The following is a 26,915-nucleotide window of genomic DNA, read 5'->3' as shown; positions in this document are numbered from 1 at the left end:
CTGGAATCTCCATGGTAGCATCAGCGAACCGGGTTAAGTAATCCTTCAGGCTCTCATGCTCTCCCTGTTTAATCGTCCCGAGGTAGTCTGAGCCGTGGACATAGATCCTTGAAGCAGCGAAGTAGTCGATGAAAGATCTTGCCAGGTCCTTGAAACATGTTATTGACCCTGCAGATAATTTAGAAAACCATAATAAAGCAGCACCATCAAGGTAAGTAGGAAAAGAACGACATAATATAGGTTCATTATTAGGTCCATTAAAAAACATCATAGATTGGAATTTTTTAACGTGAGATCGGGGGTCACCAATCCCCTTGTAAGGTTCCAAGGAGTTAGGCAAGACGAAGCCTTTAGGCATCTTGAAGTTTGTAATTTCTTTAGAGAAGGGGTTGTCTAGCGTCAACTTTTCATTCGGTGGTGTAATGCTTAAGGGGTCTGAGTTTCCTAGGGCCGCATTCTTGGAGCTACTCTCCTCATGTTTGCCTGTGTTATTTTGTGTAGAGAGCTCGGCTAGCCTACGGACTTCCGCCTGGAGTTCGGCCATCTGGGCTAGTAGCTCGGCTTGGTTGAAGGATTGAGCTCCATTCTCAGCCATGTGAAAATCCCTGCACACAAGAAAGGAAATAGAGGATATCTAAGAGTGAAAGTGGGGTTATATCAACTCAGGCCCCACGGTGGGTGCCAAATGTTCCGGGCGTATGAGGCCGAGGTATAGTGACTTCTCCTGCTATTGTCCGAGCTTAGGTGGAAGAGCTATACGTCGGCTGAACTGGAACACCACGGTGGGAGCACCTGCAAAAAGCACTCCGACGCTCAAGTAAGAATATGAGTTATAAGAGAATAAGAATAATATATGAGAATGAGTTTTGTGAACCTCTATTGCCCCGAGGTTACTAATTTGTTTATATAGACGTTTGGGAACTCGTTCAGTTGGAGTTTATTTAGGGATTATTTGTGTTGACCGAGGTTATCCTGATGCCGTTAGTGTAGTCAGTTGAGATTCTGAGTTATGCCCTTATCCTCGATTTTGGCGGTGTTTGTTATTAGATTTTGTTTGTTAAAATTTGCTTTATTGATTGAGGTTTGTGCGTGAAGATATAGTCGGTTGACCGAATTCTTAAGCTACGTATCAGTCATATTCATATCTCCCACCTTGAGTAAGTTCTTCAAGGAGCAAGAAATTTGTTTCCTCTATATAATTCTCTTACCATTAATTTCCGAACATTATACTTATAAATGAACCAAAATAAACATCCAATTCAAAAGGTAAGATGCAACATATAGGGAGAATAGCTCTTCCTTCTTGAGAAAATTAATCATTCCTCTATCATTGAATATTTATCATTAACTTTCTATTATTATGTTTTTATGAATAATGATTAAGTCACTAGTAAAGATATGAACAAGATAAAGTTGTCACATGTTCATATGTTCGTTTTTTTTCAGTTGATTTGGTTTTAAACATCTTTACATAAAAAATATAGAAATATATACATCAATCACTAAACTTAAATCGTATGATGATTAATAATTTTGGATTTATAAAATAGCACTGCTCTCGTTCATGAACATGATATCGATCTCTGTTGATTACTGTTTATAATATCGCATAATTTGAAAGAAAAATGGGTGTAGTTTACCTATTTAAACTTTTAATCAAAAAGCTCACAAAACACGTGAATACTTGCTTGGAGTATATATATACCATAGTTTCTCTCGATCTAGTAAATTAAGAATATAAGGATTAATCCGTTATAAATTTAAAATTTATTTAAAATTTTAAGATTATTTAATTAATTATTATATACACAAGATAAAATTTAAACTTTTAATATTTATTTAAATAAACAAATAAATTAAACATTCTCACTTGTGTAGAGTATATATCATTTTTTTTTTCTTCTTCTTTGTTTTTAATCACGTAGACCCAAAATTTACTAAATGGAAAAGAAAATAAATAAAAATAAGAAAAAGGCAGGAGAAACTGAAGCACATGAGAGGAAAAACGAGAAACGCCGCATCTTTTGTCCTCTGCTTTCTCTACTTTTCATGACCTTAAAACAACACACATTGAAAGCCCAACACCCTCGCTTTCACTGCAAAAGCTATATATACCAACGACCGCTCTTATTCTTAACAGGAATTCAAGAAATGATGTTGGCCACCTCTATGTACGTCTCTCTTTGAAGATAACTATTTTTTATTTTTACTTCTTATTAATTAATTTTAAAATTATTTTTAAAAATTTTTAAATAAATATTTTATTTATTAATATAGATAATTTAGACACAATTTATGTTTTTGCATCATACTATTTATTTTGTTTACAGTATAAATAAATTAATTATGAATATTATCTTATTTACTGTGTAAAATGAGATAAGGCAAATTTTTTACTGTGTATCACTGATACGTAGAAATTAACGTACTCTACCTATCTCGTTTACTATGTAAACAAATTAATTATTAGTTTATCTTGTTTACACTATAAACAAAATATATGTTTGTAAGTATAAAAATATAATTTTTATACCTATAAAAAATTTGAAAAAATATAATTTAATGATATAAATATTCATAATTTAATTTTAATCGATTTAAAAAATAAAAATCAATATATTTTATTATTATTAATTCAAATATAGAAATAGTTACAGAAATTGTGTTTGCCTTTCTTATATTTTTCAATTTTTCATATTTTACGGTTTTCACTACTTGTGTAAACTATCTCACTCCCTTTCCTGTTATATTTAAGCAACCAATACTCTTTTTTTTTTGTAATTCATTCAAATTTTTAAACTTTATGATTTTTTTTTAAATTTGTTTTATTATTTAATTAGATTTGAAACCACCCACTATTTTCTAAAGAAAATTTGAAACAACAAGGAAACAAGTTTTCTAAAAGAATGAAGAGTGGAAGTACAAGAATGGTTAATTTTTTTGGATATTGGATAAAAATGAGTGTAATCCTTTAATATTGGAAATTATGGTGTTTTACAAAATTATGAGGGCTATAGAATTCGCAGAGTGCGAATTGTCAGATTAATGTTTTTTTAATTTATAAAGACAATACACAGACTGCGTATTGTATTATTTTAATATTAAATTATAATACATAGTCTGCGTATTGTAAATACACAATCTGCGTATTGTCAGTACAATACGTATTCTGCGTATTGTACTTACACAGAGCAGCACCCCCATAACACTGTAAAACTCTATTTTTTACAACATTAACGTAAAACTCTCTCCACTCTTCCATATTAAAATAAAAAATCCTACAAGAATTTGAAATAGTACACTATTTCCCTAGAAAAGCGAAGAATCGGAGTCTCTACATTAGTCCAACAATTGCACGAGGTAAATAACGGAAATTGTGAATAATGTGAACAATGGGCTAAACTCCCAGCACACAGAAGGTGTACATCACAAATTATCTTTCCAAAAACTCTAGTTTCACCTTTTACAATTTAACCATCTACTTTCTAACCTTTTTACCGTCGCATACCCCCCTCTCGAAGTCCTTACTGCGCCGTCAGTCCCTCCCTCGTTAGCCAGCTGCTGAGCTTCTTCTCCATCAAACCGCCAGTTTAGAATGAAAATAACTATCCATATACCTAGTAAAATGAATATCCAACAAATTTTATTGTACCTACTTAAATCTAATCCAAATTAAATAAACATCCACTATAGAATGAAAATAACTATCCACATACCTAGTAAAATGAACATCGAGCAAATTTTATTATACCTACTTATATCCAATCCAAATTAAATAAACAATTACTTTAGCATAAAAATAACTATTCACATACCTAGTAAAATGCTAGAGCAGTCTATATCTCTCTTTTATTATAATATTTTGATTATTGTCATCGGATGAACACTGTCCATCAATCATGGCTCAGATCTGTACCAAAATTTTGGTCACAACTCACTATTAGGAAATCGCACATACAGACAACAAAATCATAGCAATATTTTTACTACTTTAATGCAGAAGTGGACCGGCGACGTCTTCGTCCAGAACACACGGCGCGATGCAAGTAATAAGAGGACTAACGGCGACTTCGCTTGCACGGTAGGTGGTTGCTACAACGCGGGAGGGGGGAAGAAGTTGTGATAGCGCGATGGAGGTGGACGCGGACGCATCTTCATCCAAAACGCACGGCGCGATGCAGGAGAGAAGAGGACGAACGGCGACTGCCCTTGCATGGTCAGAGGTTGTTAGGAAACTATGATGGGAAAGTTCTTATTTCTTAGTGAGAACAAAAGGACTCTTACCTTGTTTGAGATCCATAACGTTTCCAAAATGGTAATTTATTCCATTCCTTACTCTAGGAATCGGCACACTGTACCTAAGGCTATATGAAATTATTTTTCTGGATACTAAACTTGCTTCCAGTTGTTGCTTCTCCAAAGTATTCTTTAGGATCTCCAATTCCCACGCTCAAGTTTTAAGTCTCGTTGTTAACGAATGCCATTCACGTTGTTGAGATCGGTATGTTTATGCTAGGCAACGGCTAATGAGAGATGGGAAGTGCAGTTAGGAAGAGAAGGAAAAGGTTTGCTAAAGTAAAATGAGGGTTAAATGGGGTAGTATTTTTTTAATGGATTTTTTATACTTAAAATTAATTTTACCTTTTTTTTATTTGTTACTCGCATTGTTTATTATATGCGTTGTTTCTCTATACTTTTTTTTTAATTTAATATTTTAATTTTTCAGCATGCAGTTACTATAAATAGAATAATGAGCGGTTTCCAATCTAATTTATAAGAACCACGGAAGGAAAACCAATAAACATAATAATGGACAGTTTTAAATTTAATTTATAGGAATCAGAGAAGGAAAACAAATAAACGAGAGTTTAAATGAGTGATAGAAGAAGATGCCAAATTAAAAAGATTGAAAGTTGAATAAATTTAAATATACGTATTGCTTGTACTTGTTACAAATTTAAAAAAAAATTTAAAAAAATTATGTACTCTTTTAAGTTTTAAAAATTTGGATTATTTTAATCATTTTTTATAATAATACACATATCTTGTTTACATGGTGTATTTTTTGAAACTCTAAATATCTCGTTCACAAACAAAAATACCTGCAAAGTAAAATTTGGTTTATTTTATTAAGATTGTAAATGAAATAAGTCATGTGATGCAAATTGGTAAATATGCTATAAAAATATATGCTTTGGTAAATAAAATAATTAAATTATTTATTTAAAAAAATCCTTATTTTTAAAGTAAGAAATATATAAACAGCCCAATTCTATATTCAGGCACTTTTGTATCTAAGTCCAACCAAACAGGCCCAGTACTAAAAAAATTCACTCTCATTAATGAGAGTGTGTTACACGTGCGCTTCAATAACGCAAACATATCATTCTTCATATTCATGTTCGTTCTTTTCTTCTTCACTTTTTCTTTCTTCTTCTTCTTCGCGTTCTTCCTCCTTCTTTATCTTCGCCTTCCTCCTTCTTCTTTTTTGTGTTCCTTCTTCTTCTTCGTATGTTTTCTCTCAGTTGACATTCTTTTATTGCTGTTGTTGCTACGTTTTTCTTTTTCTTCTTTTAATTGAGATTCATTTGGATCAATAAATGAATTCGATGCGTTTTTGTTAATGATTGAGTCTTTTTTAATTAATTGTTCAAAATTGAACAAATTTCGGTTAATTTATGAATTAATTGAGGTTCACCTAATGCTGCTAATAAGTATTGACCAATTTTTTTATTCCTTAAGTAATTTTGGTTCATTTCTTAGTTTAATTGAGCTTCGTTTGGATACAGAAATGAATTCGATGTAATTTTGTTAATGATTGAGTCTTTTTGAATGTTTGTTCAAATCTGAACTAATTTCAATTCATTTGTGTGCTAATTGAGGTTTACTTGATGCTGTTGAGAAGTATTGACTAAATTTTTTAGCAAAGAAGAAATGAAATTATTCATTATCACTTTATTCAGTTGTATTAGATTCCACTCTATTCCATTCAATCAGTTCAATTTTGAACAAGCAGTAAAAAAAATTCAATTATAAAAAAAACACATCGAATTCATTTATGCATCCAAATGAATCTCAAATAAACTAAGAAATGAATCGAAATTACTTAAGAAATAAAAAATTTGGTCAATACTTAACATCAGCATCAAGTGAACCTCAATTAATTTACAAATGAACTGAAATTAGTTCAATTTTGAACAAGCAGTCAAAAAGACTCAATCATGAACAAAAATACATCGAATTCATTTCTGAATCCAAATGAACCATAATTAAACTGAGAAATGAACCGAAATTACTTAAGAAATAAAAAATCTAATCAATATTTATCAGCAACATTAAGTGAACCTCAATTAATATACAAATGGACTAAAATAAATTAAAAAAATGAACCAAAATTATTTAATGATGACATAAGAAAAAATCAGAACTAATAAAGATGTTAGCAAAATGTTAATATTATTAGTGATGACGATAATAAAAAAGAAAATTACAAAAATAGGAAAGAAGAAGAAGCAATATGAGAAGGGGAGAGGAGATAAAGAAGGAGGAGGAGAGGAGAAGAAGAAAAAAAAAATGGGGAAGAAGAAGAAAAAAGAGACCAAAAAGAAGGTAAAGACACCTAATTTAAAAAGTCGTTATCACAATTTAATTAGACTTGTTTACTTGAATGCAAAATTTTATTCGTATATAAATATATAAAAAATAGTACATATTACTTAAGTCTCCGCCGCGGCCGGTCACACATGCCCCACTTATTTATTTCTCTATTTATATCCCACAACATTGTTATTAATATCAATAATCAATGTTTTACTCTTGAAAAAATTAAATGAATAAATAAATGAAGACCTCAAATAGGGATCCTTTGTATAAGAACTGTACAATTTTCTTTTATTCCCACCTATCCACTCCGCTTTGCTGCCTCTTCCTATAAACAATTCATATCATATTCATATTCTAATTTATAACCACGAAAATAAATAAAGGAAAATAACAAGCCCTCCGCTTTAAGGGGGAAAAAGAGGGTAGAATCAACCCAAAACTAACAGCCCCTATCTTTGCCTATACAAGTTTCCCTCGCCTTCAGCACACCATCATCATGGCTGTTATTTTCAGAATTCAGCCGTTAAATAACACCAACTCCGGCGAGCATCATCAGCCCCTCGACAACCCCAACTCCCAACGACCCTGGCTCTGCCTTAGGGTTCCGAACTTGCAGCTATTTTTCCCAGATGTTAGGATCAAGCAGGCATTCTCCCAATTAAAAAGAAAACCTCAGCTTCCCCTCTCTGCTACCTGTCTTCAACGAATATTCTCCCGATGAAATCACGGAACCTCTTTGAGTAGAGCTTTGGATCAACCGCCGAGATCGAAGTAGGGTCAACTTGCAAGGACTTGTAAGCATGCTCAAGCTTCTTGCTGATATCGTAATCTTGCAAAATGTCAATGATCCCAAAATATAGAACAACATCATAAGTCTCTCCACTACAATAAGGGGTCAAATGGCTGATTCCAACACTGGTGTATTGATCAAAATCACTCCTCCGCGCCATTCGTTCAGCTCTTGCCGGCATATTGGCTCCCAACCTAATTAATGATTTCCTGAAACAAGAATCCTACTTAATATGATGTAAAATTTGCAATTATGCATTTTCATAGAAATCTAACAACTTTGAACTTGAATACTTTAAGAATGCAACAAAACAGTGAGAAGTTAGATTCCAAATTGTGTCTGTGTTCATCAGGTGCATAAGATCAACAACGAGAAATCCAAATTGATTCAATGAATTATAGGTGGGCCTAAAATAAATTCGAAATCTAAATTAATCTAACTAATCTAAATTAATTTGGACCACAGACCACACAGCCTGCAAGTGCCCCACATGACAGTTGCTTGCTACAACACTAAAAATAATGTGAACTACTTTCAATCATTTTGTTTTATAAAAACTCCTTTAATTCCTTAAATATAAATAAACTTAAAAGAACTACAACTACACATGCACAAGTCCATGAAACATTAAACTAAGATGCTGTATAGATTATACATAATATATGATACAGATCTGCTACTTCCAATCTGACCAACTATACACAAATTACGCTACATCTCCCATACACTAACAATGGTCATTTGATCATAGTTAATGATTCTGACCGATACAGATAACAACTAACACCTTTTGGAAATATTCAATTAAATCATGGATGGTGGTGCTATAACGACCTAATCATTTTATATAATAATAAAACATATCATAAAATACCTTCCAGATTTAACCCGGTCCCTATCTTGTAGCTCCGCTTCAAGAAAGCGATAACCACGCATTAACTTTTCACTCTGGTAAGAATCTCGATTTCCTGAAAGGGTCAAGCACACAGACTTTAAAAACTATGCAACATAAACTTTATCTTCTATATGGACTTAAGGGAATGATTGATCAATACCAGTGCGTAAAACAAATGGTGATAATCCCATTTTGTCACATGTATTATCATCACGAAAATGAAGTCCAACCAAAAGGCTGTAGTCCATAATTTTCTCTGCTTCCAAGAACTCACAATCCCGCTCAATTTGTCTGTTAGAATAATATCATGATATATCAGCATATATAGTTAATGTTTCCACCGCTAAGTTACAGTCCAGAAAACTGCAGACAGGAGAGTTAACTAAGTATAAAAGCAACAACTTACTGAATTAGCTCTTTGAACCAATTTCTTGGTACACGAAACACATAGTTGAGATCAAGGTCCTTGAGGGTGGTCGTTTCATCAATCTCCTCTTCCGGCTTATCCGTTATACGCCCATGCGAAGATCCTTTCAAGTCAAATCGTCGATGAATTGGATATTCCGAGCAGAAAAGGTTTCCCATCACAATAAACCGGATCTAGTTTATCGATAATAACAAGAAAAAGTCAAGGTAATGAGTAACAACATGCATGGGGGAACAATGAAAACCCGCCATAATACAGATACCAATCCATACCTTCTGGCCTCCAATTGGCTTGACACAGTGTACCCCGTAGAATTTTGTTACAAGTGAATTCTCATTACCAGAGACATGTTGATAATAACTTCGAAGCATCCGGAGAAGCACCTAAAAGTTAATAACCATAATCAAGTGTCAGACATGCAACAAGAAAAATCCAGATTTGCATATAGCCAAAAGATTTCTAGCAGCACAGAACTCTATTGAATGTGAGAATCTATGTTAAATACAAAAAACATCACTGGCCAGCTAATACCTCCATCTTCCAAAAACCAAAGTTTCAGAACTAAACAAAAGATTTACTTAAGTATCTATTCTACTCAAATTTTACTAACTACTTGCTTGCAATGAAAAACAGCATATATCCATTAGGAATTAGGATATGGTATAACATCAGGCAGGGGGAATTAACATCGAATTTAACAGGATGCAACCAACCTTGACTTCAGATTTCTTCACTGTCTTTATCATAAATCTGTCATCTTGCGTCAAGTAGAAAAGGCTCCCGCTTTTCCCGGGAGAGGAAAGCTCCCTGAGGGCGTCATCGCCACATATAGCCAACATATAATCAGCAGGATCCACATGAAAAAGCTTCCTCAAATGCCTGTAAAGTCCAAAGCAAAATTCAATCAAAACAAATGAAAGTTGCATCAAAACTTCACCCCATCCGCAAACCCGCAAGCATTAAACATGAAAACTCACCTAAAAACAGCAGGGCAGTAATCCTTCCACCGGAATTCCGCTGTTTGATGGGGTGGCGTAATCTTGGAACCTTCAGATGGAAACCTAGTCCAGTACTTCTCCTTGGGATCAAAATCGGTCAGCTTAAGCTCCCGCAACGTCGAGCCTTCCTTCCCTACTGAGTACCTATCCAAACGCAACAGCAAATTCTTATCCGTTAATCCAAACACACAGAGAATGAAGAACCTCAATCAATATCCCAACTTCAAATATTTTCTTTACCTTATGCCCAATTGCAAATTAAGCATCAATTCATAGTTCTTATGTCCCTTGAATATCGTTTGACCCGGTCTCTTCACCTCGCCAGCGAAACAACACGGGCTCCGGCCAAATGGCACACCAACCCCATCTCGATCCGACGCCGTTCCATCCCTATAGAACATTGACGCCTCCACATTATCAATAATATCGCAAGTTATATCCCCAGCCTCACCCTCCGATTCCCATATGCAAATCCTCGGGAAGCTCTTCTCCGTAACGCTCCCTCTAGAGCCCTCAACGGACGACCGCTTCCTAACGGCGAGGGCAAAGTTGTCACCCCACAAAATCCCATTCGTCTTCAAGCAATGCGGCTGCAGCAGCACCTGCTGATGCGACATCGTTTTGAACAACCCTTGTGCCTTTGGCAAACCGTTCTCCCACTGCCCCTCGTAGCGGTTCCCATTAGCCCAAACAAGCTCCCCTTTCCCCGTTATGACGCCGTTCCTCCATTCCCCGGTATACATGTTTCCGTTCTTCCAAACGTAACGGCCGTGGCCGTCTTGCAGGTTGCGTTTCCACCACCCTTCATAAACGTCGCCGTTTGCATAACGCTTCAAGCCAAAGCCGTGTTTTCTGTCGGAGCTCCACGACCCGCGGTAGGTGTCTCCGTCGGATCCGACGAAGACGCCAAACCCTTCCATTCTTCCAGATTTGAATTCACCTTCATAGGTAGCGCCTGAAGGCCATGAGAATTTTCCTTTGCCCGAAGCCTTTCCGCGTTTCCACTCTCCTTCGTACATGCACCCGTCGGTCCAAAGGTACTTCCCGGATCCGTGAGGAACGGTGCCGGAGAAGTCGCCGGAGTAGAAATCGCCGTTCGGGAGGATCTTTTCCACGGTGGATCCGGCGCCGGAGACCGCTAGGGGTGTCGTTGTTGGCGTCACTCTTCTGGTTCCGATTCCCTGAGACCGGCTCCGGCCGCTTGGAACCAACTTAAGCGGCGGCAACGGAGACTGCAAGAGCGACAGTTTCTTCTCGGGTTCTTCGTTCTTGATGATGGAGGTGGCTTCGCAGGTGGTATCGCGAACAAGTGCTTCCCGCATTTTCCGTTTTGTGTTTTTCTGTGGTGGCGGGGTGTGTTGGTGGTTGTGTGTGAGAGGTGGTTACCGGAGTCAGTGCATTTTCCGGCAAGTATCGCCGGCGGAAAGAACTCTCGCTCTAGGACTTTTCTCTCTCTAGTCTCTCTCTCACAGTCGTTCGCTTCTTCTCTTTTTGTGCTGTTCGGGAGAAAAGGGAGAGTGCGAATCAACAGGAGCGAAGCGGATAGACAGACATAACATAGCACATCATGTCTGAATTTTTTATTTTAACGGAGAATATTATATATATAATTTTTCAGGTAATAAATTATAGCTAGAAAAAGCCAGCGTTGCCTAACTCAAACTTTCGTTTTTGTTTTTGCTGCTGCCTAACTCAAACTCCTTTTTTTTATTAAGTCATCGACCAATTATTAGGTTTAATTTTAAAAGTTTTCTTTTTCACAAAACTTCTGTAGACATCATAATCAATTGTAAAAATGTCAGCAACAAAATTATATTTCTTGTAAAACTTTTGAAATTTTAACTATAATATTTGAACTTAAATAAGGATGTACAAATAAAGAAAATTATAGAGAATATAAAAAAATTTAAGATTTAAATACATATATTAAATATTTATTTAAATATCCAAACATTTATACTAATAACAACATTAATATTTTGATGTAAATGCCACCTCAAATTTTGCATTTATCATTTCCGTTTTCGGCAAGGAATGAAAGAACAGAAAGTATAGAGGAATCATCATAAATAATATTTATTAAAATGTTCTTATTAATTTATAATATACAATGTATAATAGTAATATCTTTTTATTGTTTTATTGGTAGAAATATTTTTATTCCTTTAAATAATTGAATCAAAATTAAAAATTAACTAATATTGTGTTCTATTATTTAAATTGTTCGATTTCTTGGAGTCCGTTGAGATGAAAGGTTGAGTAGGATGGAGATTGGATCCTAAGCGCGTGATTTGCAGAGCGGAAAGCTGGTGGGCTACGTCGATTGATCGGCAAGTCGGCCACTCCGATATTAAAGTAAGTGTCCGTACGAGAAGGCAGCTAATTAGGGTAAGAATGTAACGTACCTTGAGGAGGGGTATGTCCCTCCCATTTATTTTTTGTCTTCGGGTGGTCCCTTCCATTTGGATACATTCGTCTGAAAGTTTCTGCCAACTGTCCAGATTACTGTTAGGGGGATGGTGACGTACGAGGGACACCGTTGGTTGATTGGGAGGTAGAGCCGTTGGGTCATGGGTCTGCCAGGTGGACCTCTGATTCTTGTTGGACTGGGTTGGAATAGTTCCTTCACGGGTAGTTGTCTCCCTCTGGTCGCGAGCTCATCAGCAAGGTTCACGCTTCCAATGCTTTCTTTGTGCACATGAACTGCCCCTAACTGCTGTTTGGGGAAGTCGCTTCAATACTCGTGCTAGGAGTATTTAATGTTCTTTATGTGATTTAAAAGCTAGCAAAAAGGTCAATTTTACCCCTGACCTTTCAATCTTCTTCCTCGACGGTTACCATCGCATTACTCATATCTTCCTTTCGTTTTCCATTTGGTTTCGGCAACTGACAACACCACTATTGCCCCCACTTTCTATTGTCACTGTCACTCCTTCACCTTCTGCATTGTCGCAGATTTCATTCTGCTCCCATAATGTCGTCGCTCTTCCATATGCTACTTTCTCCATTTGCTTTTACTAGTAAGTGACCTAGTTTTACATCTTCTTCTTTTATTTATGTGCCATTACTATTCTGATTTCGCCATGACATTGTCTCTTTGCTCTGAAATTGCAATTGTTAGATGGGGAGTGCCGTAGGTTCCTTTGTGGTTTAGGCTAGAATGGTTTTAGTGTAAGATGATATTAATTTAAGTGTAGAATAACTTACTTTCGGCTTAGGACCTTCTCCCAACCTCGTGATTTAAGTGGTGCGTCCACTGTAGGTATGGCGTAGCGACCCCCTATGAATCGTTATTCTTGATGCACTACAGATATGATGAGCATGTCCTCTAGAGACACCGTGTAAACCCTGCGAAATTAATAAATAATTAGCCAATAAATTAATTATTATTCAAAAAATTAGAAAATTAAATTTTATAGTTTAGAAAAGTAGAAATATTAAAAATACGAATTTTGATATTAATTTAAAGGTTTTAGTCCAAAATTGGGCTAATGGACCAAATCGATTGAATCGGGCTTATATTGGGCTTATATTAGGTTTTGAGTAATTTTGATTACTTTGGTGGTTTAGGTGCAATCTAACATTGGATAATTATTGAATTTTACTCCAATCATCAATGGATAAGATTAAAAAATTCTAAACCCTTGTGGTTTGTCCAATTGTGTGTGTCCTAGTACTAATTTGAGTGAATTGTATGAACTAGCTTGAGTTATTGAATTGGAGTTGAGTTGGCAAATTAGAGCATTTGGGACAAAGTTTTGGTGGTTGGAATTTTTCTTGGGTTGATTTGAAATCTTGGAAGTTTGTATTGTGGCATTTTGAGCTTAGGGAGGAATCAACCATGGTATGATTTTGGTTTTTCATAGATAACATGTAATATTACGTGAAAACTTAGGTTAGTTGACCATAGGATAAGTTAAACTATGTGAATTGTTCATGTTTAGTGAAACGTGATAAATGTTGAGTTTGATGGAAATTGTTGCATGGACTTGATGAAATTATGTGTTGGAATGATTATCGAATGGTTGAGATATATGTGGTTATGGTTAGTGTTGAATTGAGTGGGTGGTGTTGTTGAGATTGTGAATTGGTTGGTTGGAGTTGATAAAATTGTATGTTAATATGTTGGAAAGTGATTGGAAGGTATGTAAATGTGATTTAGGAACATTAAGGCTATTTTAGTTGTGAAGCAATTGATTTGAATTTGAGAATTGGAATGAATAGAGGTTTGGTACTTTTGGTAAAATGCTAATTTTTGACCAACTTCAGCAGACCATAACTTGGCTTTCGGATTCCCAAAATTGTTTGAAAGAAAATTGGGTCGGTGAAGTTCGTAGCATTCAAAGAATGAATTAAAAATTATTTTTAACGAAAAAAGTTATGCGCGTTCGAAGTTGGGTGTAAAAAATTGATTTTTCTAACTTAACAGCTTTTTGAAATTTCTGATACAGGCTTGTACATGAACATGCACTCGACGCGGACTATGGGCTCTGCCCAGACGTCCCGCGTAATGATTATACTTGGATGCGGTTGTGATTACTCTGAGTTATAAGTGAAATTAGATGCGGCTATGAATTGTATTGAATTATTGATTTTTTTGCACTGAATTGGCTAAGATTCTGATCTTGAATGAGTTATTTTGGATTATTTGATGTTCAATTGGATATTTGATATGTCGGAACGGTTGTGAAATTGACTTGCGATTAGTTAGAATTGGTTTTGGTGGTTATTTAAGGATTGGAATTTAAAGGATCAAATTGTTCTTAAGAACCTAATTTTCTGAGAGTATATAAAAGCTTCTGTAATGGCTAGACTAATTTTCTGTGTCATGATTTATTGATTCTGATTGTGGCTATGAACTGTGACTACTTTTGTGGTTGTTATGATAATGATCAATGGTTTGATTATTATACTGAATTTTGATTAATTGGACTAGCAATGAACTTGTTATGTTTATGCTTTAGTTATAGTAATGTATGAATTGAGAATTGATTATGCGGCTGAGAATTGATTATGTTGAAATAACTAAGAAAAGAAAACTACCTCTAGTTGGGTTGCCTCCCAACAAGCACTCTTTTAGTGTCACTAGCTTGACATAGGTTTTCTGTTAGGGTGGCTGATGATCATAGTGCCTCAACTTGTCTCCTCTCACTGTGAGCCTTTTTTCTGTGTTTTGATGAACAATCTCTATGTGCTCCAACGAGAGTATTTTATTGACAGTGTAGTAATTATCAGATTGTGGAGATGCCGCCGACTGTTGGTAAATCAGCTTCACTTTGTTTCACTCTGAAAACCCTTTAGTTGGGGTTTTCTTGTTTCTCCACCCTTTTGGAACCTTTTTCTTACTCTTCTTTCCTTTCTTTGGTGACCCTTCTTTTTTTGCAGGCCTTATGTTAGGGGCTTTCTTCTTAGTGATCAATTTTGTAACTTCTTTTTGCAATCCCTCCTCAACTTTTTTATCCTTATGATTCCTTTATTTTTCTTCAATGTCTGTCTTCTGCACCACGGTGAGTTGATGAGTGATTCCTTGGACTTTTCCTTCCAATTTAAGTCTTCCTCCTCAACTCTCATGCAGCTCTTGTTGTGGCTAGGAATGGTCTTCCTAATATGATAGAATCACTTCCCTCTTTATCTAGATCCAGAATCACAAAGTTTGTTGAAAATATGAACTTTCCTACTTTGACTAGGAGATTTTCTGCCACTCAGTTGGGAGTTACCAGTGATCTATCAGCAAGTTGTAAGAACATCCTTATAGGCTTTACTTCTTTTATAAATAACCTTCTCATCATAGACAAAGGCATCAGATTGATACTTGATCCCAAATCACACAGTGCCTTATCAATGGACATGTTACCAATGGTGCAAGGCAAAAAGAAACTCCCAGGATCTTTGAGTTTTGGTGGGAGACCTTTTTGAATTACATCACTACACTCTTGGGTCAAGATCACGGTCTCCTTTTCATTCCAGCTTCTTTTCTTATTAATGACGTTCCTTGAGGAAGTTTGCATATAAGGGCTTCTGCTCCAATGCTTCAGCAAGTGGGAGATTAATTTTCACCTTTTTAAAAACCTCTAGGAACTAAGAAAATTGCTGGTCCTTGAGCTCTCTTTGCAACCTTTGAGGGTATGGCAAAGGAGGGATATAAGGCTTCACCTCCTTCTTCTATTCTTGTGGTGCTCTACCATGACTTATTTTCCCTTCCTTGGAGCTTGAGGCTCCTCCTCCTTCTTCTTGGACTTCTCCTGGTTCTTCTCTTCAGCTGCTATTTCTTTCTTGCTGTCAACCTTGTCATTCTCCAATGTCCTTCCATTCCTAAGTTGAATTGCCTTGCATTCTTCATTGGGATTGTGAATGGTGTCACTTGGGAAAGTATTGGTTGGTCTTTCAGCTGGCTATTTAGATAATTGTCCAATTTGTCTTTCTAGATTTCTCAGTGAGGCTTCATGATTCTTGTTGGCCAATTCTTGATGCTTTATCATTTTTTCCATTGTCATCTCCAAATTGGAGATTCTTTGGGATTCTTATGGTAGTTGTGGCTAAGTGGTGGATGTAGATGGTGGGTGATAATTATTGTGGTTAGTTGATGGGTTATTTGGTGGATAGTAATTGGATGAGGGGTGATTATTTTGTGGTTTTCTGTATGGGTTTTGGTTAGTGGTTTGATGATTTTGGTGGTTTGTGTTGTGAGAATTGTTTTGGTTGGAGTTTCTTTGCCAAGAGTTCTGGTTCTCTCCCCACTTCAAGTTGGGGTGGTTCCTCCATGATGAATTATAAATGTCTCTGATGGCGTGGAAACAGATTTTCACACAAACTAACCGGCAAGTGCACCGGGTCGCATCAAGTAGTAAACTCACAAGAGTGAGGTCAATCCCATGAGGATTGATTGGATCAAGCAACTTTAGTTAGGTGATGAATTTAGTTAAGCGAATATTGAAGAATTGACTAGAATTTACTTAACCGAAAGTAAATTGCAAGAAACTGGAAATACTGAAGGTAAATTGGCATAAAAGTAAATGGCAGAAAATTAAATAGACTGTAACTTGAAGTGTAAGCAAGTAAAAGAGCTGAAGCTTAAATTGCAAGAAAAGTAAATGCTGAATTATAAAGTGCAAGGAATTTAAATTGCAGAATCTAAATTGGCAGAGAACTTAAATTGCATGAATAATAAAGGAATTTGGGTATGGGAAATTAAAAGAGAATTAGAGACTATAGATTGCAGAGAAATCTAAATGGAAATTCAGAGAAAATGGTTCATCAGGGATTGGAGGTATTGTAATCCTGCCTGAATCAGTTAGTCTCAACTCCTTTCTCAATCATTTAAGTAGATATATGGCAGATTGAAATTAATTGGATCCCAATTCCTTGGCAACCCAATCTCTCTAATCACAATCAATCTTGCCAATTCCTTGATCTAATTTTCATGAGAAGAGTTAAAGCACATTCTCTTATCCATAAGCCACACAAATTCTCAAAATCTCAATTCCTCCCGAATAGTGTTGATAATGAGAATTGTGTTGGACAAAGCTTCAGTTCAAATGAAGGTGATTCGCCTTCCGAGGCTCACACCCACATTCACTGAATTAAACCCCCTTCCGGAGTGAATAATTCACAAACAAAGTAGAAGATATCCAATTGCTACAGAAATGAATTTAGAAGAAGAAGAATTTCATTAATTCGATGGGATTACAGTAGAGCTCCTCCCCCTAATAAATTTGGGGTTTGGTTCATCATAGCTCAAGTAAGACCAAAACAGAAAAGAAAATTATGCAGAAGATGAAGAACAAAATAAAACAGAACATAGATTTAAAAATTCTAAAGAGAGAGACTAAAAAGGGATGAAAAGAAAATCTAAAGGCCGAACCCCTAATGAAATCAAATCTTCTCCTATTTATAGGCTTTCTAATCTCGTCCTCCAGTACTTGGAATTGACTTTTTGGCCTTCTGATGGAGTAGGTCAAAGATGGTGCTGGGTTGCTGCTTCCACGAGAACGTAGCGTTGGCTAATTGAGCGCAGCGTTCACTTACTCACGCGTACGCGTCCTCTGCGCGTGCGCGTCCCCTATCATCTTTGCATATTGATGCGTCTACATCCTGTGCACTCACGTATCCTTAATAGCGTTCGTTAAATGAGCGCTACGTTCGTGTTATGAACGCTCCCACGTGTGTGCGTCCTTTGCACCTGTGCGTGCTTCATCTTGGTGCTCCATTGACGGGTGCGCGCCATGCGTGCGTGTGTGTCGGTTGCAAAACTTCCAATCCCAAACTCAAAATGCCTGAAAACATTCACTGAGTTAACGTAGTGCTCTCTTTCTAGATGAGCGCCAAGCACATCCACGCGTACGCGTCATGCGTGCGTGCGCGTGGATTTTCAAAAGTCATTGCTGATGCATAGGCGCCCTGTGCGTGTACGTGTCGCTATTGAGTATAGCGTTCCTTAATTGAACGTAGCGTTGCCCTGGAATGCATTTCTTCCTCTCCATTTTATCACATAAAATCATTCAAACATGAAATCAAAATCTCACCAAAATCACAAGAAATTGCATCGTTTATAATAATCACTTAATTCTTGCATAAATCTCATGATTTTGTACAAAATTAATGATGTTGGATTAAATCAAGATAAACATGAAATTCCACTCCAATCACTTACTTATTGTGCAAGAAAGTGCATAAAACCTAATGAAACAGATGAAAAATGCTTGTGCAACTAGCATAAGATGACTTGTCATCAGTCTCCATGGAACTCATTCTGTCCATCACATTGGTTGTGCATATATTGAACTTGTTCAGGCTGCTGCTCTTCATTGCTCTCTTCTTGTTGTCCCCACACCACTGGTGGTTGATTGGTTGTGCTCACTACTGCAAGCTGTAGTCCATTCATCCTTTTTGACATCATTTCTATTTGTTGTTGAAGTTGCTAATGCATAATCTTGTTTTGAGCCAATGTTGTATCAACACCTTTAAGCTAAAATACGCCTCTCTTGGGAGTTGCTTGTCTTTCAGAGGGGTAGAAATACTCATTGTTGGCCACCAATCATGTGCTTCTTGAGTAGTCTTCATCATCTGTAAAGATCCTCCTGAAGAATAGTCCAAAGCTTTCCTTGAACTCATGGACATGCCCTCATAGAAATCTTGTAGCTCCACCCACTCACTGAACATTCCCTCTAGACACCTTCTGATAAAAGCCTTATATCTCTCCCAGGCCTCATACAATGATTCTCCCTCTAGCTGTCTGAAGATTTGCACATCAGCTTTCAACTTAATGACTCTTTGAGGGGGGTAAAATTTGGCTAGGAATTTGCTAAACAAATCATCCCAATTGGTAATTCTTTCTTTAAGGAAGGTTTCTAACCAATGTATGGCTTTGTCTCTTAGTGAGAATGGGAATAACAAAAGCTTATAGATGTCTGGGTGGACTCTATTGGTTTTAACCATGTCATAAATTCTCAAGAACACAGAGAGATGTTGGTTTGGATCTTCAACAGCACTTCCTCCATATTGGCAATTATTCTGAACTAGAGCAATAAGTTGAGGCTTGAGTTTGAAGTTATTAGCATGGACATTGGGACTTAAGATACTACGCCCATAACTCCTTGGGTTGGGGATAGTGTAAGAAGCTAAAACTCTTCTTTGAAGCTGACCATTGTTGTTGGCCACATCCTCTAGTGGATTAGGGAGGTTACCCTCCATTTCTTGATCTTCCTCTTCTAATTCTTCTTCTCCAATTACTCCCTTCCCTCTTGCTTCTCTTCTTAATCTCAAGAAGGTTCTCTCTGGTTCAGAATTAAAGGAGGTGGATTCACCTCTTCTCCCTCCTGGCATACAACACAAACAAACCAAAAATACAACAGAGCACTCTATTGCTAGAGTGAAGTTACAGTTAATAGAAACAAAATCACAAATAGTTAGTGTGCTTAATAAAAACAAAGAAACATGCTTAATCTAGATTATCACCTACTTAATCATTGTTGATCTAAATCAATTCTCGGCAATGGCGCCAAAAACTTGATGGACAAAAAATTGAATTCGCACAACTAACCGGCAAGTGTACTGGGTCGTATCAAGTAGTAAAACTCACAAAAGTGAGGTCGATCCCACAGGATTGATGGATCAAGCAATTTTAGTTGGGTGATGAATTTAGTTAAGTTGACAGTGGTGATTTAAGTGAGAATTGATTAACAGAATGTAAATTGCAAGGGAATTAAAATGCAGAATGTAAATTAACAGAAACTTAAATGGCAAGAAACTTAAATTGCAGAAACTTAAAGAGCAAGAAACTAAAAGAGCTGAATCTTGAATTGCAAGAAATGTAAATAATTGAATCATAGAATGCAAGAAAGTAAATTGCAGAATATAAATTGAAGGAAGCTTAAATTGCATGAATTATAAAGGGAATTGGGTGCAGGGAATCAAAACAACAATAGCAATTGAAATTGAAGTGAAAACCAGAGAGATCTAAATTGAAGAAATTCAAAGAAAATGATTCATCAGGGATTGGAGATATCATAATCCATCATGAATCAATTGGGTCTTAACTCCTTTCTCAATCATATGAGTAGATCTATGGCAGATTGAAATTGATTGGATTCCAATTCCTTGGCAATTCAATCTCTTTAATCACAATCAATCTTGCCAATTCCTTGATCTAAATGTCATGAGAAGAGTGAGAGCACATTCTCTTATCCATAAGCCACACAAATTCTCAAAACCTCAATTCCTCCCGAATGGTGTTGGTTAAGAGAATTGTGAAGGATAGAGCTCCACTTCTAATGTAGGTGATGACAAGTCATCTTATGCTAACTTTTCAAGCATTTTTCACTTGTTTCATTAGGTTTTATGCACTTTCTTGCACTATAAGTAAGTGATTTGGAGTAGATTTACATGGTTATGTTAAATCAATCAACCATCATTTAATTGACACAAAATCATAGGATTCATGCAGAAACTAGTTAATTTTATTATTAATGCAGAGATCTTGTGAATTTGGTGATGCTTTGTTTGGTTGGTTTGATTACTTGTAGGTGAGGAAATGATGAAGAAAAGAAAGAACCAGGAAAGCGTGATCAACCAAAGCGTGGCCATGATACAAAATTGTAGCACTCAAGGAACCAAGCATAGCACTCACTAATTGAGTGGAGCGTTCACAAATTGAACGCTAGTGACAAGGGTTCAAAGAGCAAAGCGCTCAAGCATAGCGCTCAATGCACCAAACGGAGCGCTCAATTAGCAAGGTAAAGCGCTCAAAGAATGGAGTGCTACATTAACTCTTTCAACATTTTCGGGCATGGCAAAAGAAGAAAAACAAGGCACATTGAAGCCAAGGGGGAGCACCAAGGTTCGAAATGGGAACCATGCGCAAGCAAGGAAGCGCGCTACGTTGCAAGCACTTCACTGAGCACTACACAACAGTGCTTAGTACAAGGAAATTGGCCAAAGTGAAGCCAGCAAGGTTCGAAGAGGGAACCAAGGGAAGCTAAGTGTAGCGCTACGTTGGAATTCTCTCACTGAGCGCTATGTATACACTATGGGCAAGGCTTGGTTCGGAGGGAGGCACAAGGCAAGGGAGCGCTACGTCTTCTTTCTTAACTGAGCGCTCCACTGGAGGTGGCCCTTGGTCCAATTTCAATGGAAATACCATCTTGGATCCACCTCTTCACCAACTTGAAAAGCCCACTCCAAATTCTGAAAACCAAAAAATAGAAACTGTATAAATAGGAGTTTATTTGATTTGTAGAGGACTTTTAACTTTTACTTTTAGTTCATTTTTTAGTTTTCACTTTTAATTTTCATTTTGTCTTTGAATTCGGGATTTGGAAATCGGGTCTAGTTTTCTGTTTTTATTTTCTCTTCTTCTGTAACTTCTGCTATCTGTTCTTGGAATTTGAATTGAGATTGAAGAGCTCCATTGATTCTAAATCTGAGAATCATCTTTCACCTTTCTTCTCAATTGTTCTAAGAATTGGATCTGAGTTTAGTTTTTGCTTTTATTTTTCTTCTTCTGTAGTTACTTTTCGGCTTGATCAAGAGAGCAATTGAGATTTAGATCTGTTTTCAAATCTCATTGCTCTTCTTTCGATCATCAATTTCTAACATGAAAAGTTCATAAGCCAATTTGGCAAACTAAAATAAAATAATAGAATGAATAAAAGTGGAAGAGAAATTGAAGTAAAGGAACATTGAACCTGTGATGAAGAAGAAATAAATCCAAATCCTAAATCCTAAGAGAGAGGAGAGAACCTCTCTCTCTAAAAACTACATCTAAATTATGAAAAGTGTGTTATTAGTTGTCCTCCCTTCATTCCTCCACTTTGCAGTCTTTAATTTGTATTTTCTGGGCTTGAAACTGGGTTGGAAATGGCCCAGAATTCGCTGGTTATGAAATCTGCCACGCTGATTTTCGTCACTGCAACATGTCCGCGTGAAGCACGCATTCGCATCGCCTAGCTGTACGGCCACTATAACAAATTAAATATCAAATTGAAGCTCCGGACGTTAGCTTTCCAACGCAACTAGAACCACATCATTTGGATCTCTGTAGCTCAAGTTATGGTTGTTTTAGTGCGAGAGGGTCAGGCTGACAGCTTTGCAGTTTCTTCAACTTCTTGTATTTCTTCCACTTTTGCATGCTTCCTTTCCATCCTCTAAGCCATTCCTGCCCTGTAATATCTGAAATCACTTAACACATATATCAAGGCATCGAATGGTAATAAGAAAGGATTAAACATAGCAAAATTAAGACCAAAGAAGCATGTTTTCAATCATAGCACAGAATCAGGAAAGAGAATATAAAACATGCAAATCGTATGAATAAGTGTATAAAAGATTGATAAAAACCACTCAATTAAACACTATAAATCATAAAATAGTGGTTTATCAGGGAGTTATTGGTGGAGAGGAATCAGAGGAAGAGAACTAGGAAATGGAAGGAAATGCTCCTAATGCCCCAGAGGGAGTGGCTAACAATAATGATCAGCCTCAAAGGAGGGTTCTAGCCTCCTACACTTTTCCTAATACAAGGCACTGTGGGAGTATCATCCTCACTCCCAATGTCAATGCAAACAATTTTGAATTGAAGCCTCAACTCATCACTCTCATGCAAAATAATTGTTCCTATGGAAGAGGCCCACTTGAAGATCCAAACCAACACTTATCCACTTTTCTAAGGATATATGACACTGTGAAAACCAATGGTATACATCCTGACATTTACAAATTGTTGTTGTTTCCATTTTCCCTGAGAGACAAAGCTACTCAATGGTTGGAGTCATTTCCAAGAGATAGCATCAATAATTGGGAAGATCTAATGAACAAGTTCTTAGCTAAGTTCTATCCTCCCCAAAGGATCATCAGACTCAAAACAGAGGTCCAAACATTCACTCAGATAGATGGAGAGTCATTATATGAGGCATGGGAGAGATACAAAGCTCTAATCAGGAAGTGCTCACCAGAAATATTCAGTGAATGGGATAGACTCCAGAACTTCTATGAAGGATTAACACTGAGAGCTCAAGAAGCACTTGATTACTCTACTGGAGGCTCAGTACAACTCATGAAGACAGCTGAGGAAGCTCAAAATCTCATTGACACTGTAACAAACAACCAATACTTCTATGGTCATCAGAGGCAATGCCAACCAGCTCAAAGGAAAGGTGTATTGGAGCTTGAAGGAGTGGACACTATTCTAGCTCAAAACAAGGTGATGCACCAACAAATCCAGCAGCAAATGGAGATGATGGCCAAGAGGATTGATGGCCTCCAAGTTGCAGTAGTGAATACAAGTCAACCATCATCCACATGGGGGCAAAATGAAGAAAACCAAGAGGATCAGCAGCAGGAACAAGTTCAATATGTCCACAACCAAGGTTCTGGATCAAATAACTTTCATGGAGATACTTACAACTCTTTCTGGAGGAACCACCCAAATTTGAGTTGGGGAGACAACCAGAATAAAAACCAATAGCCATTGCAAAGAAATTCAAACCAAAATAACTCAAGAAATACAAACCACCACAACCATCAGCAAACTAACCAAAACCAATACAAAAAACCACAAAACAACTTCCCCAATTTAGAAAGGCAAATTGGTCAATTGTCCAAGCAAGCAGTGATTGAAAGACCAACCAGCTCACTCCCAAGTGATACCATTCCGAACCCCAAAGAAGAATGCGAAGCCATCCAGTTAAGGAGTGGAAGAACCTTGGTGAAAGACAATGAAACCAACAAGAAGCTTATGGGCAATGACAAAAGGCCAGCTGAGAAAGATGAAACCATCAACAAGGAAGAAGACAAGCAAGATTAGGAGAAGCTTAAAGAGAAAGATGATCAGCCACAAGCTTTAAAGAAAGGGAAGCAAGTTATGGAGGAATCATCACATGAACAAAGGAAGGTGGTGAAGGTATACACACTTCCTTTGCCGTATCCTCAGAGGCTACAAAAAGAGCTCAAGGACCAACAATTTCCCAAGTTCCTTGTGGTCTTTAGAAAGTTGGAAATTAACATTCCCCTTGCTGAAACATTAGAGCAGATGCCTCTATATGCAAAGTTCTTGAAGGAGCTCATCAACAAAAAGAGAAGCTGGCATGAGAAGGAAACCATTATGCTCACTGAGGAGTGTAGTGCAGTAATTCAAAGGGGTATTCCACCAAAGCTTAAAGATCCAGGGAGTTTTGTAGTTTCATGCACCATAGGCAAGATGACATTAGAGAAAGCTCTCTGTGATCTAGGTGCTAGCATCAACTTGATGCCCCTCTCAGTGATGAGAAAGCTTGCCATAGAAGAAATCAAACCTACCAGGATATCACTTGTAATGGCCGATAGATCAATCAAGACACCCAATGGAATTGTGAAAAATTTATTAGTGAAGGTTGGAGAGTTTATCTTCCCTGCAGACTTTGTGATATTGGACACAGAAGAGGAGGGAAACAACTCAATTATCCTGGGAAGACCATTCCTAGCCACAATAAGAGTTATTATTGATGTAAAAAAGGGAGAAATGATCTTCAGGGTGCACAATGAGTAAATGGTCATCAATGTTTTCAAATCAATGCAATATCCCACTGAGCAAGAGAACTACATGAGAATGGATATGATAGAAGGTTTGGTAGAAAAAATGTTAGAAGCCAATTACCAGGAGGAACAAGAAGAAGAAATAGAGGTGGAACAAGAGTTCATAGAAGAGGAAGTGGTAGAGATCTCCATTGAAGGCAAGGAAAAGGAGAAGCCAAAACAAGAGTTAAAGCCTCTTCCCCCTCATCTCAAATACGTGTTTCTTGGAGAAGCAGAGGCCCTGCCAGTGATCATAAACTCCTCATTGAACATGGAAGAAGAAACAAAGCTGATTGGAGTGTTAAAAGCTCACAAGACAGCCTTGGGTTGGATAATTGAGGATATCAAAGGCATCAGCCCTGCCATTTGTATGCATAAAATTCTATTGGAGGAAGATTCAAAGCCAGTGGTTCAACCCCAAAGAAGACTCAACCCAACCATGAAGGAGGTGGTTCAAAAAGAAGTGATAAAGCTATGGAATACTGGGATAATCTTTCCAATCTCTGACAGCTCATGGGTGAGTTTGGTTCAAGTTGTTCCAAAGAAGGGAGGAATGACAGTCATCTCCAACGAGAAGAATGAGTTAATTCCCACAAGGACAGTGACTGGATGGAGGATGTGCATAGATTATAGAAGATTGAATGATGCTACAAGGAAAGATCGCTTCCCTCTCCCCTTCATTGATAAGATGTTGGAAAGATTGGCAGGCCATGCTTATTATTGCTTCTTGGATGGGTATTCCGGATATAATCAGATAGTGGTGGATCTCAAGGACCAAGAAAAGACCTCCTTCACATGTCCATTCAGAGTTTTCGTCTACAGAAGGATGCCATTTGGGCTATGCAATTCCCCAGCCACCTTTCAAAGGTGTATGCTTTCCATTTTCTCTGATATGGTGGAAACATTTTTAGAAGTCTTCATAGATGATTTTTCTGTCTTTGGCAATTCATTTAACACTTGCTTGCATCATTTAACTCTTGTTTTGAAAAGATGCCAAGAAACTAACCTGGTATTGAATTGGGAGAAATGCCATTTCATGGTTCCTGAAGAGATAGTTTTTGGGCATAAAGTTTCAAGCAAAGGTATAGAAATTGACAAAGCTAAAATAGAAATCATTGAAAAGCTTCCTATACCTATTAATGTGAAAGCAGTGAAGAGTTTTCTTGGGCATGCTGGTTTTTACAGGAGGTTCATCAAAGATTTTTCAAAAATAGCAAAATCATTGAGCAGTTTGCTAATGATTGATAGCCCTTTCATCTTTGATAAAAATTGCAAGCATGCCTTTGAAACTTTAAAGAGAAAACTCAATACAGCACCAATTATCACACCCCCTGATTGGAAATTATCTTTTGAACTTATGTGTGATGCAAGTGACTTTGCAATTGGTGTTGTGTTGGGGCAAAAGAAAGACACGCTGCACCATGTCATATATTATGCTAGCAAGGTGTTAAATAAAGCACAGAAAAATTATACCACCACTGAGAAAAAGCTTTTGGCAATTGTATATGCATTTGATAAATTTAGACAATACTTGATTGGTTCAAAGGTTATATTATATACTGACCATGCTGCTCTCAAGTATCTAATGTCTAAACAGGATTCAAAGCCAAGGCTTATTAGGTGGGTGCTGCTGCTATAAGAATTCGACATTAAAGTGAGAGATAGGAAGGAGAGTGAAAATCAAGTAGCAGATCATTTGTCAAGAGTGCCACAAGAGGCCAATCAAGATATGCCACAACAAGTGAATGAAAAATTTCCTGATGAACATCTTTTCCAAGTCGAATAAGCCCCTTGGTTTGCTGACATAGCAAATTACAAGGTGGGAAGAAAAATCCCTCAAGAACTCTCTAGGCAACAAGTGAAAAAGCTACTCAATGAAGCCAAGAAGTTTTTGTGGGATGAACCATTTTTGTTCAAAAGATGCCCGGATGGAATGATTAGGAGGTGTGTCCCTGAAACTAAAATGAGAGACATATTATGGCATTGTCATGGTTCAGCTTATGGTGGTCACTTTGGGCCAGAAAGAACAGCAGCCAAAGTGCTTCAAAGTGGATTCTATTGGCCAACTCTAGTCAAGGATGCTAGGGAGTTTGTCCATCAATGTAATGAATGCCAAAGAGCTGGAGGATTGACAAGAAGGAATGAGATGCCTCAATT

General features: G+C 37.0%; 2 protein-coding genes across 2 annotated transcripts; one reads left to right on the top strand and one right to left on the bottom strand.

Annotated features, from left to right (window-relative positions):
* Positions 1–6,808: 6,808 nt before the first annotated feature.
* On the bottom strand, positions 6,809–11,285 carry LOC107469950 (phosphatidylinositol 4-phosphate 5-kinase 2). The gene is made up of 8 exons (XM_016089333.3): positions 9,954–11,285; positions 9,693–9,857; positions 9,429–9,594; positions 8,988–9,098; positions 8,695–8,888; positions 8,449–8,579; positions 8,268–8,361; positions 6,809–7,602 (listed from the first exon to the last, which is right to left on the bottom strand). Exons 1-8 carry the CDS (start codon positions 11,033–11,035, stop codon positions 7,293–7,295), a joined length of 2,253 nt encoding a protein of 750 aa, XP_015944819.1. The 5' UTR covers positions 11,036–11,285; the 3' UTR covers positions 6,809–7,292.
* A 12,784-nt stretch (positions 11,286–24,069) lies between these two features.
* Positions 24,070–24,732, top strand: LOC110276858 (uncharacterized). The gene has a single exon (XM_021133965.1). It carries the CDS (start codon positions 24,070–24,072, stop codon positions 24,730–24,732), a length of 663 nt encoding a protein of 220 aa, XP_020989624.1.
* The last annotated feature ends 2,183 nt before the right edge of the window (positions 24,733–26,915 follow it).

The sequence above is a fragment of the Arachis duranensis genome, chromosome 10 (genome assembly GCF_000817695.3).
Source record: "Arachis duranensis cultivar V14167 chromosome 10, aradu.V14167.gnm2.J7QH, whole genome shotgun sequence".
In the NCBI taxonomy this organism is placed as follows: domain Eukaryota; kingdom Viridiplantae; phylum Streptophyta; class Magnoliopsida; order Fabales; family Fabaceae; genus Arachis; species Arachis duranensis.
The sequence above is the reverse complement of the archived record's forward strand: the minus strand, read 5'-3'. Positions and strand labels throughout refer to the sequence as shown.